This window comes from Podarcis gaigeae (genome assembly GCF_964106915.1).
Source record: "Podarcis gaigeae genome assembly, chromosome: 6".
Classification (NCBI taxonomy): Eukaryota; Metazoa; Chordata; class Lepidosauria; order Squamata; family Lacertidae; genus Podarcis; species Podarcis gaigeae.
In genome coordinates this window covers 57,676,427-57,689,885 of record NC_139682.1, presented here as the reverse complement: position 1 = coordinate 57,689,885, position 13,459 = coordinate 57,676,427, and the positions used below count along the sequence as shown (strand labels likewise).

At 43.2% G+C, this 13,459-nt stretch overlaps 1 protein-coding gene across 1 annotated transcript; it reads right to left on the bottom strand.

The window, feature by feature from the left end:
- Positions 1-521: 521 nt before the first annotated feature.
- Positions 522-5,603, bottom strand: BSND (barttin CLCNK type accessory subunit beta). The gene is made up of 4 exons (XM_083745297.1): positions 5,247-5,603; positions 4,140-4,234; positions 2,323-2,577; positions 522-1,226 (listed from the first exon to the last, which is right to left on the bottom strand). The coding sequence occupies exons 1-4, from the start codon at positions 5,421-5,423 to the stop codon at positions 803-805; spliced, it is 951 nt and encodes a 316-aa protein (XP_083601423.1). The 5' UTR covers positions 5,424-5,603; the 3' UTR covers positions 522-802.
- Positions 5,604-13,459: the final 7,856 nt, after the last annotated feature.

Here is a 13,459-nt window from a genome sequence, read left to right as displayed (position 1 = left end):
ACAGCTTTCATGTGGCACAACAGAACACCGTGATGGAAACCAGAGCACACGAAAACAGCGTTTACCTTCCTGCTGCAGCAGTACCTATTTATCTACTTGCACTGGTGTGCTTTCAAACTGCTAGGTTGGCAGGAGCTAGGACTGAGCAATGGGAGCTCACTCCATAACAGGGATTTGAACTGCTGACCTTCTGATCAGCAAGCCCAAGAGGCTCAGTGGCTTAGACCACAGCGCCACCCGCATCCCAATAGAGTATCATTTCATAAATGGCAAAGAAGCACCAAAAGATGATGTTCAAGCAAGTCATGGATCCTCCATCCACACTCCCAGGGAAAAGTCATGACTCTGCCCCTTGGGACAATATATATGTTCTCAGCAGGGGTGCCATTCTCATATACAGAGTCTGTTTCCCCTTCATAGTGTTTTTCTGAATCATCTCTCTGGCTGGTGAGAACTTTTAGGGGTTCAGTGCTACCCAGGTTTGATTTCCTTTAGAAGAAAATCACAGGGGGCTTATGAGATTTGGTGATATTTCACTTTATTTACAAATATACAGGTTGAGCATAAGTGGAGGGACAGCTTAAGACACTTCAAAAGACAGCCAAACTTGTGTTCTTCTGCTTTGGTCCTAACCCTTATTCTCCATCACTCCCTACAAATCCCCAAAGAGCAGGACCAATCTACGATGGCTTGGGCATCCCTTTTATTGTCTGACCCACTCCCCACCGCCACCCAACCTTTCATCTCTTTGGATTTGGACTCCCATGAGAATGTTCCCAGGCTCATTCCTAATTTTTAGTGCTTAGTCCTTTGGTTCAGAGACAGCACCGACCGATGAGGGGACATCTCCTGCTCCCTCTTTTATTCCATAGTACATGTCATCCTCTTCTACATTATGCGTAGCTCTGTGTTCCAGTCCTTCAGGCCCTACTGTAGCCAATGCCCCATCTCTTCTGGGGGCAGGAATAGGGCAATGGCTTTGGTTAGGCGCCGTTATCCTTTCATTGTTTTGACCTTGACCTTCTGCCGTCAGGGAATCGATCAGGGCAAAATCTTCATAGGAAGGAAGCTTGAATCTGAGCTGGCTTTCTGTTGGAGACATAGGCTTCGAGACATTTTCCCACCTCTGTAGAAATGGACTGTTGGCTGCAGATTCCACGGAAGAGGCGTCAGCTTCCTCTTGGAAAGAAGCCAGTGGCGCCTGGTTAGGAAACTTTTCTGACTCACTAGAATTTAAAGAGAAGGTTCATTGAAGGACATAGCTTCCAAGGCTGATTGTTGAGCTGTTTTGTGTTTCTACTAGGACGTTTATAGTAAATCAAGCTAGGCAGATGCTGTGCTTTTCACCCTGGTTCTGGAATGACCAGCTGTTGTTGGTTTAATTAACTTGGTTTCTAAGGGTAAATTAAATATTATTGACCATGCCAGCCCAACAGCATTGTTTTGATCTTGAACTCAAGAGTCACCAATGTGGTCCCCTCCAGATGTTCTTGGACCCAACTCCCATCATCCCCGACCAGCATGCCCAATGGTCTGAGTTAACAAGAGTTGCACTCCACCTGGAGAGTATTGCACTTGTGATGCCTGCTTTAACTAGAAGGAACAACACCGGGCAGTACAAACTGTGTTGGCTTTTCATTGATACAGAGCTAGCATGCATCTTATATTTAGCTCCACCTTCTATGGGGATGGTAACATTAGCTGATTAATCTAACAGATTAATCAACTAATGTTGCCAATCAGTTAGATTAATCAATTAAAGAACATATAAACGTAAGAAGAGCCTTGCTCTGGATCAGGCCAGTGGTCCATTTAGTCCAACATCATCTTGTCACAGTGGCCGACCCCTGTTTAGTTTTGTTCAGTTTGAAAGGAGCTCCCAGTTAAACAATCAGTGGCTTTCTCTCTCTCTCTCTCTCTCTCTCTCTCTCTCTCTATATATATATATATACACAGTGTGTGTGTGTGTGTGTGTGTGTGTGTGTGTAGTACATATACAGATATATATCATTGCACCATATCTCACACATAGAAAAGGATATAATTTACAACATAGAATATTATATATTTTCAAAGATTGTGTCGGTTCTGACACCTGCATTAGTAACATTGTTTTATGCAGATGTTCATTTATTCATTTTGTTTAATCAAGCAATGAAAATGCATACAACAACTAATATTTATATAATTTGACAACCATCCTGCCTTTGCAAACTTTTCTCTATCCAGAGTGCCTAACAGAAATCACCATAAGGTGACCATAAGGTTCAGGGTGGTGCGCTATTCAAACCAGCCCCTGAACGCACCGCATGAGCTACTCACCGGTACAACCTTGCAGCGTCCTTCTGGGACGTTGGGTCCTTGCAGGAGTCTCCATCGCTTTCTGAATCCCTGTGGACCTCTGCCTTGGCCTGTACAACAGGCTGGGTACATCCTTCTGCCCTGACTGGTGGGACTGGAGCAGACAGAACACCCACAGATTCTGCACCTGCCACTTTCATCTGGATCTGTTCGTAAGACGGCAGGCTTTTCTCATAGACTTCAGCTTCTTTCTGGCTGGTGTAAGGTGTCTGGGAACTGAGCAAACAACACGAGAAAGTGGAATATTACTTCACCAGATTTGTTACATCTGTTATTAACAGGGGACAGGAATCTGATTATTTGCTGATTCAGAAATTTGAGCAGCTTCAGAGGACCAGCATTTCTCTAGACAAGTTTGCTTCCTCTTAAGCGTGTTGCAGTTGTTCGTTATCTGGATATGAGCTGTCAGTAGACCTGCTTTTCTTACCTGTCCTCCATTCCCTCCTGTATGACTAGGAGAAAGGGACATACAAAACCCATCAGTCTGTATGCCAGGGCTATGCTGCCTTCAGCTACTTTAGTTTCACTTTCCTTTCTGTTGTTGGCAGTTGGAGTATTATGGAAAATGACCTTGCGCTGTTAAGAAACCTGTTTAAAGGAAGTTGATGGGTGGATGGAATGTGGTAGGAAGGGAGATATGAGCAAGTAAATGACATAGCCAGGAAAGGAATGGCCCATGGACGCCTCTGAGGCTGGGCTACTGCACAGTAGGCTGGTGCCGGGTCCAAGTTTTCAATCAGAAAAACAATTGCTTATGAAGCACATAAAATAGGCCTTCTGGCAGCAGGCTGTGGTCTTACCCTTAGTCAATGTTGAGAGAAAGGGAAGAAATGACCAATGAACTTGGTACAAAGCTCTATACAGCTCGGGACCAAAGATTATCTCACCCCTGGGACTCAGCTACATTAGTAAAGAAACAACTTTTGAATGTGCTATAAACATGCAACACCAGATGGTGCCAGAGAGCAGAAAAAATTTATATGCGATTTTCCATAGGGTTTTTTCTTTCTTTTATTATAACGGATCTAATTTATGACTTATTTATAGCGGTTTTCCCCTGTGTGTAGATCCACCCCATATATACCCAACCTGTCACTGCACTCTGCAGGAGACCACCTCCTACAAATACCATTTCACCAGGATTTATCCATCTCTAGGGTGAGGGAGGCACTGTTCTGAAGAAGCTTGGATGTGAGGTGGAAGATGGAGAAGAAGCTCTTTTAAGCTGCCATAATTTTATCTTGATTGACCAGTTATAGCTTCTGCACAGCCGAGAGAGACAAGGCCAAAGGAGCTGCTGTTCTTATGGCCAGTGCAGAATGAATCCCAAGGAGGCCCACATTCTTTTTCTGGATTGGATTATATATAGCAGGGCTAGACACTGAAATGAGATGGAGGTTGCAATCCTATACACACATCTGAGAGTAAGCCACATTGAACTCAATGAGATCTATTTCTAAGCAGAGAAGTATAGGATTGTGCTGTAAACGCCTTTTGCTTTCCTATGCATGGGTCTCCAAAGCTGTTCCATGCTTTACACACTAACACACATACCTCTGAGGAGCTTTATATTTCCCCTAAAGACACCGCTTTTCTCCTGTATAAAAATACACTTAAATTGTGCAATTCACTGCCCTGTGCCAGCGTTTCCAGACGTTGACCTTGTCCCTCTACAGAACACAGTTTGCAATATGCACAGGCAAGTACTGTATTCTAATTAAAAAGTAGATTACAGACTGTTGAGTTGAAGCTTACAGGCTTGGTTTCCGCAAACATACCTGTTCTTCTCGGGAATCTCATTTTGAACAGATGAAGCAGCAGTGTTCTTTACAAGAAACTTCTCAGACTCCACATCAACAGAAACAACTCTGATCTGGGGAGGGAAAGCAGGGAAGTAAGGGAAGATAACTCCTTGGAACAAGGGGGTTATTTCCTCCCATCAAATGAGCAGCTACACACAAACATATGCACAAACACTGAATTTAATTAAGAAAATGTGATGTATCATTTGGATCTCAAATAAAGCTCAGGAGGCAGTCCACCCTGGGCAAAGTGATTCTTTCTTACCTACCTCCAAGGAGATGTAGGGGTTCCCTAGAAGAAAGGCATTTTATTTTTATTTTTACATTCCGAACAGTGTCTTCAATCAAATCCTAGATTTTCAGAAAGAAGATCCAAGCTGCAACTCCAACAGGGAACAGCCTTAGATTTGCCATTACCTAAATTTCTCTTTCTACAGTTCCCACTGCATTATATTGTGGCACCATTCTAATATCTATCCTGCGACGGCATCATTACTTTTGTGGCAACTGTAAGGAAACCAATGTGTAAAGTAATTTCTTAATCGAGCAGATACCAAAAAATTGATTGCTTTGCAAGTAAAATATTTTTAAGTTTCTACTTCTTAAAAGGCTAACAAGCTCAAAAAAGAGTAGGGGACATATAATCCCGCAGTTTCCAAGAGCCCAAATATATTCTTGGGAAGTCTGAGTTTGTTGTTTTTTTTTTTAAAGAATATTTATTAAAGTTTTCAATAATAATACAGTAAAAATCAAAAAAGAAAAAAGAAAATAACAGAAATACAAAAATGAAAATAATTAAAAAACACGCAAAATTTCCATTACTTATTTCCATTAACTTATTTCCCAGACCTCCTCATACCTCCCTTTTTTTGTATTCCAATTCAAATTGTTAATTCAGCAAATCCTTATCAATAAATCATTGACCCAATTCTAAACCTTTTTTTCCCATATTCTCTTAAGGCATTACAGCTGGAAACCACTTAATTTCTATCCAACATTGGGAATTCTGAGTTTGATACCCCCCAAAGTGCAACTGTTGAAGGCACATTCTTTAGAAAAAAGAAAAGTAGACTTTTTTCCTACCTTTGGGTAGCACTGACACATGCTCCAAATGATCCCCGCAGCAATAACCAAGGCCCCTAAGGTACAAAAGGTGATGTAGATCTGGGGCTTCTCCACACTCATGATGAACATTCCGATCATCACCAGAAAAACTCCCAAGACGATGAGCCCATGGCGGAAAGTTTTCTCTTCAGCCATTGGGATCCAGGAAGAGAGATTGAAATTGAGGTAATTTCTGGGCAGGCTAGTTCATGGAAAGAACTTGTGCTGGAAAGGTGTGGGTGGTGGTGGGGAGTCCAGAAAGGCTGGGCAGCCCTTCACCTGTCCCTGACCCACACAAGGCCTCCTCAGTCTGGTGCACTGTGAGGAGATGGTGCAGAGAGCCAGCAAGGGGACGAGTGTCAGCTGCAACCTTCAGACCAGTCCTGCCCAGGTCTCAGCCAGCCAGCTTTTAATGGGTTTGTAATGAATGCAAACAAGATCCTTCCATTCACACATGAGTAACATTGCCCAGGGACACTTCACAATAACCTTCCCCCTAGGTATATACAGCACAAAAGCTGAGCATGCCTTTGCCAAAGGGGTGTGGACTCAGGAGGGGAGGTTTTAGGACCCTTCTAGAACCGGATCCCAGTTGCCAGGTTTCAGAGGCTCACTGGTGAATTAGGAAAACAGTACCCAGAGAGCCAAGTGACTGCTCCACAGTCCGGTCCTTTGTCTAGACCATAAGGGGACTCTCTGGTGGGACAATAACCTTCCTGCCTCTGTGCGTTGTCAGATGGCATGGCCTTCGCAGTGTGCAATCTTGCACGGATGACAGTGGTGGTTTCCCCAGGCTCTGGAAAATGAAATTATTGCTTATGAAAGACAAATAGGAAGGAGGCTTCACAAGATCACTTATTCCCCCCCCCCCCAGTGTGTTCTTTCAGACAGACCAGTTATCACAATGGCTACATTTTGCTCCTGTCACCCCCCCCCCCCACCTCCCCACCCCATTGCTTTCACAGAGGCAAGAGTCTCATAACTCAGGTATGTGGGGCAGGATAAATATAATCCCTCATGGAGATGAGCCATTCACTATCAAATGTCAATCTTAGCCCCACCCTTTAAAGCGCTTTCTCAAAATCATTCATTTACAATTATATTGACAAACTTCAGGCTGCATTCCCTGTACTAATTTACCTAGGAGGAAGCCCTGTTTAATTCAATGGGACTTACTTCTGAGTAGACATGCATAGGATTCCACTATAAGTCATTTGCCCAGCTTTAATAGTCTGCTAATGCATGTTGATAGAGTGAAAGTTTTTATTCATCCTTCCAAAAAAAAAAGTGTGTGTGTGTGTGTGTGTGTGTGTGTGTGTGTGTGTGTGCGCCTGCCTGCCTTGGGGACCATTCTCACAGTTCTTGTTGGCGCTTGCTAGTTTTGAGTTTATATGAAGGATTTTAGTAATCAGTCCATTTTTACAATTTTCTTCCAGGATGAATGAAAAATCGCCACCCTTTTCTTGCCTCTACACGGCTTTGCAATGCAGTTGCTCGTATCCTGTTTCCCACCTGCCAGGGGATATATTAGTGAAATCAGAAATAATAAGGATTTTTTTTTTTTTTTACGTTATGGTTAGGTGAATGGGCTTGGAGGCAAGGGAGATTGCTTAGGTTATGGCCTTTTCTCCTCAAGCAGCTGATAATATTCTGCTGGGTCCCCCCCCCCCCTTCCTTAAAAACCTTTGAGATTTGTAGAAGGAAAAAGTTTTGGGAGTAGGTTGCCATCTAGTGGGCATTTTACACAGCTGCTCCACCAAAAGTGCTGTGGAAAACTAGCCTAATGTAAGAAAGCCAGCCTAAATTATGAACCTTCAAAAATGGAAGTTGTTCACATATCAGAAACCTAAATAACCCTCCCCCCAAACCTTTCTTCTTATTGTTTCTTGATTCTTCAAGTGCATATATACCCTTCCAGTTTATTAGCAACCTACATTGACAGTGGGGAAAACTCTGGAGAGCCACGGCCAGTCAGTTTCAATGATACTGAGCTGGATGGACAAATTGTCTGATTTGGGGCATTTCTAAACTTACCAATTATAGATATAATTGCTGGGGGAGAAGTTTCCAGATATTTTGCCATGCTGGCACATGGTGTCAGCAGTATTCAGCCGAGTCTTCCAGAACAATGAACTCACAAACACACATTTCTTTTCTACCACGAAAAAGCCCTGACTTTTCTGAAAGATCTGTCATGAATCCCCAACATCTTCATTTGTGCGGTATGTAAACAAGCACCATCCTGGTTTCTGGGTTGAGGGGGTTGGTATGTATGGCTTGGAAAACATCTGTTTTACACCACCTCCCTCTGACCAGTGCAAGATGTCAGTATGTGAGCTCAGTTTAGAGGAAAGGCATGGCCTATGAAGATGATGCTACTGAATCCAAGCACTGTTTGTGACAGCAATTGTAAGCTGCAGAAAACAACTTTTCATCACAATAACCAGGTTCACCAAAGACATGTAGTTCCTCTTCTAATGTCCCATACTCCCACAAGATTAGAATCCTGGAATACTAGGCATAAATTTGTTTTAAGCCATGAAAGGGCTATTCCCCCTGCTCATGCTCATAACTTCCAGTATTTACTGTCTGGATGAATATAGGGGTATGTAAGAGTTGCGATGACAACCATGGAACTTCCCTCAACTCAGGCAAAACCCTCCATTAGTGTGGAAAGAAAACCCCCACATTCACTCTAATAGCAGTGGCATATGACCAAAGGGGCAGACAATCAGCTACAAATTCACTCTTAAAAGAATCTGATCACACAGCAACTGTTCCACCATAGAGGTAAATGTAGAAAGGCCCCAGTAAGATAACTCCCCAAGCTCCTAAGAAGTTATCTTTATTTGGCCATCCATATATTTTCAGTTCATATTTCTGGAGCTTTGGCTTCAGTTACTAGCCCCCAGTGGAAATATCCTTCTCTAACAAGAATAGCTCTTGAGAGAGTCAACACCAGAGGAGGCATGAATCTTGCTCCAGTAGTCATTGAAACACACCATTATCAGCTGTTGACATTACTCACAGCTTTTACAGCACACATTAGATACGCAATAGACCCTGAAGAGCAGTCTGGGAAGTCCAGCTTTTAAAAAGATGGATGCAACTGAGCCAACATAAGCTGATGTGTGAAGTGTTCCTCAATCTTCCATCCCACCATGACCAAACATACGCCTCTAAGACAGGGGTGAGAAACCCATGACCCTCCAGATTTTGGATATCTTCTTATCTTTGGTGATCACTCGTAGCCTAGTAAGACTGTCTTCCATAAACACGGTTTTAACAATGAGTCCGTAAGTGACTGTGGAGGCCAATTCTGGATCCACACGACCTTCCACAGTGGGGACATCTGGGGCTGATGGAAATAGGAGTCCAGCAACATCTGAAAGGCCACAAACTCCCAATCCCTGCTTTAGAAAGCCTGCAAGCAGGGCATGGAAGCTATAGGCCTTCTCCACAAGTGTTCCTCTGGTTATGCAGTGGTGTGCTTGTGTCCAAAAATGGAAATTCCACAGAATCATGGATTCTGTGGCCTCTCTCCAGCCCTTGAGGTGCCTGCACATTTCATACCACTCTGTCCCAGGTTATCAAGCGGTGAACAAACCACCTAATGCACCTTAGGAAAGAGACATCATAAAAGGAATTTCATACAAGCAAAATCAATCAATGATGCAGCTAAGTTTATAACCAGATTCAAGTGGGTGGTAAGCAACTGTCAATAACAGCAGTAGTTGCACTTCAGTTGCTTCAGGTTGCTTTGCTACGTTTACAGCTTTTTTATTTGGGGATTGCATTTGAGTTGTACATGTGTAGCATTTTTCAGCACAGTATATCATATGTGTATCCTATCTCAAGCAATACATCTATGCCACGTAGGGTGGGGGATACAGACTTTGGTGTAGTTGTTGGCATCTGCCTGTCTCGAGAGACAATGGAGTGTGCCTCCAGGGGTGAAGTCAAACCAATGTGTTAGCAGCACTGAAGTGACCTTCCCAGGACACAAACATGGGCAGTGTGCATATAGGTCCTGGGCTTGCTGGTGTGGTACAAAGGAAAGCAGAGCAATACCTTTGGCACCAGCTTGGCTGCAGGAATTGCCTGAAGGATGTGTACAAGGCGCCATCCAACCATCTTAGGGACTCTGCTCCTGATTGTGTAAGGTTTACTCCTTAGCCTTTTCTTCTCCCGAAGATGTCCCACAAGGAAGTGGAGGTTTAGGATCAGAGTTTTCCTTCTCTTAGATGGGCTACCTTCCTAGGTTGACAACCCCCATCTGTACCTCACTTTCCTCTATAGTGCATGAAGATGCCACCTTCTTGACCATTGGACCGCTCTTGGTCTTGTTCACTCAGTCTGCCAGAGCCTGTCTTCACATGCAAAGGAAATCCCTAACTCACCAAGGGTTTGGGGCCAATCGGGTATCCTCACCTGGTTAGCTGGCCAGTTGAAACCATTTCCTGGGGCTGCTGTCGCATGCGGGCTGCTTCCAGGAGCCACAGGTGAGAGCTGAATGCAGGGTGGGGACCAAAAGAAGACAAAAGAAGCATGCCGTGCCCCCCACCAGAGGTACTACCCGTCCCCTAGCACCCCATGCCACCCTTTGGCATAGTACAGGTTATGCAAATCCATCCTTAAATCTTTTCCAAATTTTGCCTGAATCACTTTAAGGGCAAAGGAATTAAAGTCATTGTCCTTTGTTTCCCGCAAGGTTAATCCTCTGTTTTAAAAGCAAGCAAAGTCTTATCTTAAAAAGTCTCTTGAACTTTTGCTTCTTGAAATTGTGTGTAATCCAGCACAATGGAATGCAGGAAACTCACGATGAACCTAAAAGTTGGCTGCCGGCTGAGTGCATGATCCACAAGAGGCATCTTTGCAATGTGTGAAGTAGTCACTCCTCTGCACAGAAAGCTGAAAAATCAAGATTAGACGCTCCTATAATTATTTTCCACTTGATCTGGGGTTTCCCTTCTCACAGTTTATGTTGCAAATGGCTGTCGCACATTCCCTTTCAGTAAGGAAGCATGGGAATTATTGTTGATGAGGCTGGTCTAGCTGGATATTTCAGTCAAGGAAGAAAGGAGTAATAATTATTTAGGATTCCAGAACTATTTGTACCACCCCTTTAAAGCTGTTTTCATAAAGTGTTTCACAAATCCTCTTGATCTTCATGATAGTTAAGTCAGACATAACACCTCCAAGCCACTGAAGAATTACCAATCCTAAAGTGTTAGGAGAGCTTTCAACAATAATTACAGCAACAAATCAGGAGTAAAGTATCATGGGAAATGTTATGTACTGAGCTGAATCCTAGAACAATAGGATCCAGAATGCAGCAGTCTGATTGGTCCACAGGAGCTTCCCAATCCAGCTCCAGGTGGAAGTGAATCAGCGACCTGATTGGCCTGCAGGAGCAGCCAATCAGGCTTCTGGAGGAGGTGAATCCGCAAACTGATTGGCCTACAGGAGCAGCCCGGAATTAGCCAATCACGCAGGGCCCATTGTGTAATTAATGTATATATAGCTAGACGTTTTGGGGAGATTCATTCATTGCTACTATGAGCTGAATAAAGAGCATGAAATTCACACTCAGGAAATGTATCCATGCTAGGTTTATGTGGAATCCCTGATAAATTTCAGAGCTGCATTTAAAGTCCATTTCATTTGAAATGATCACTAGCAAAATCCAGCATGTTTTAAGTGCGGATGTCCCCCTCCCCCTCCCCCTTTTCAGCTTTTTACAAAGAGATTATATTCTGTCTCTGAAGCACTAATGTAATTTTACTGCAGAAGGATTAACTTTTCAATGAAATTAGAGATGGTAAATCAGATGAAGAGAAGTGATTTCACTGGCTTGGCATCTTTCATGTCAGGGTTGCCAGCTTTTCTCCTGGCCCTGATCCTGAGCGCTGAGCAACAGCCCAAAGTGAAGAAATTAAACAAGTTATGCTTGCCTCATAGAGAGACAAAACAATGGGGAAAGGCACAGGAGCAGGGCTATTAAAACACTGACAGCCCTTTATTCATGGATGCATAAGGTGGTTGTGGTTGCTGCTGTTGCTGTTGTTGTTTTATACCCTGGCCATTTGGCTGGGTTGTCCCAGCCATTCTAGGTGGCTTCCAACACATATTTAATGTTTGATGTTTTATTATGTTTTTATATCTTCCTGACACAGGGTTGCCTTTAGATGTCTTCTAAAAGTTGCATGGTTAATTATCTCTTTGACATCTGAAGGGAGGGTGCTCCACAGGGCAGGCGCCACTACTGAGAAGGCCCTCTGCCTGGTTCCCTGTAACTTTGCTTTTTGCAGTAAGGGAACCGCCAGAAGGCCCTCAGAGGAGTTCAGGCTGAACGATGGAGGTGGAGATGCTCCTTCAGGTATACTGTGCCAAGGCTTTTGGGGGCTTTAAAGGTCAGCACCAACACTTTGAATTATGCTCAAAAACATATTGTGAGCCAGTGAAGATCCTTTAGAACTGGTTTTATAAGGTCTAATATCAAACAGAGTAGACTTTACTTCTGGGTAAACTTGCATAGGATTGTGCTTTACATTTAACTAGGTAGCATGGGGAAAGATTAAAGAAGATAATCTAATATTGTGTGCAGTTAATTTCCGAGTAGAATATTTCCCTTTAACCAATAAAAGGGTGCAACCCTGCTAAAAATACCAGACTTAATTGCATTCCCGATGCTGCCAGATCCATTGTCTAACACCCACATAACCTATTCTTTAGTTTGAAGGAAGAATTGATCGAACATGTGACAGACAATACCACGCTGCACACAATGCTGCCTTTCCCCAAATTACCTGAAACTTAATTTGAGGGTTCCAGATGTGAAGTTTGCCAGATCTTTGGTTGCTGAAGGCACTTCTTAAAGGAACATTAGTATGTGTCACCTTGCCCCTTAAGGAATTATAATTTCAGTTATTTATTGTAAGCAATCCTCAAGCTGAGGCAGAAAGAAAGAAAGAAAGAAAGAAAGAAAGAAAGAAAGAAAGAGAGAAAGAGAGAGAGAGAGAGAGAGAGAGAGAGAGAGAGAGAGAAAGCTTTGTAAGGGTTCTATTTTATGTGGCAAAATTGGCAGGCTACAAATATTGAGTAATCCAAGCTGTCTTTTATGTGGTAGTGATGCATCCTAGGATAACTTCACGCTTGGCTCCCAAATCAACCCACATTTACTATCCACTGCAGAGCCACCCAACATGGCTGAGCCATAAACGTGGGTTGATTTGTGAGCTGAGTGCACATATTATGAGATGTCCGCAGACTCAGTGCTGCTTTACTTCCTACTGAATTCGGCCACACTCCACTCAATCCACATTTCTCATCATGGCAGTTTGATCATACATACTGACCTAATTCTTAAAATCAAATCAACTCCTTCTTAACATTGGGGGTTTCCCCCTCCCCTCTTTTGCCTTCAAACCTTTAATTTTGATCCCATTTGCTAAAGTCTGGATTCTTTGCTTGGAATTGTTTTTGCCTGAGCAATTTTTGTTGGAAAGTTTGCTTTTTTTTGCTGTCCTTCTTAACCTTTCCTCATAGATTTGCACCCCCACCTAAGGTATACTTATGCTTCTAATGTTGGGGTGGGCTGAGTAGTACACTGAACAACGACACCCGTAATTTCTTTACACAAGGAATCATTGTGGAGTATTATCACCTAGGCACCTTCTCCAGGCTGGGGAGCAATGGTTGCAGTGTACTGTAACCACTCAATTGTTGGTGTTGCAAAGGGGAGAGGACTATCTCAAATTGACATTTACAAGCAGATGACATAAGAAAACCTGAATAGCTGGGCCGTCTATATCCCTCACAGCGATCTCTTGTTTCTTCACTATTTAGTAAACAAACATTTGGGGGAAAAAGGTGTCATGCGAAAAGGTTACAACTTCCCCCTTGAGACACACACAGGAACAATTCTGTTCTCTAAAGTGGCTCTTGGCTTCAGGACAATTCAACGCCAGCATTGTCTTCCATGGAGCTAAGTGACCTTAGGGCTGCAAATGGAGAACTCCGTCCCTTCTTAGGCACTATATCAACATACAACTATTGGTTATATTTTTATGTATAGCAGAGGGAATCTTTTTCTCCTTCTCTCTCTCTTAACATTTAGACCACCTTTTGGCATAGTGTGGGAGCAACAGCACATGTTCTGTTTCATTGGTTTGTGTTGTGGCTTAAATATT

Bases quoted from the DNA above. Each gene is read 5' to 3' on its own strand.
- BSND (XM_083745297.1), bottom strand. From the start codon at position 5,423: ATGGCTGAAGAGAAAACTTTCCGCCATGGGCTCATCGTCTTGGGAGTT. The intron at 4,235-5,246 runs GTAGGAAAAAAG...TTCCCTCCCCAG, and splicing joins TGTGTCAGTGCTACCCAAAG to ATCAGAGTTGTTTCTGTTGA. The intron at 1,227-2,322 runs GTGAGTAGCTCA...TTTAAATTCTAG, and splicing joins GACGCTGCAAGGTTGTACCG to TGAGTCAGAAAAGTTTCCTA.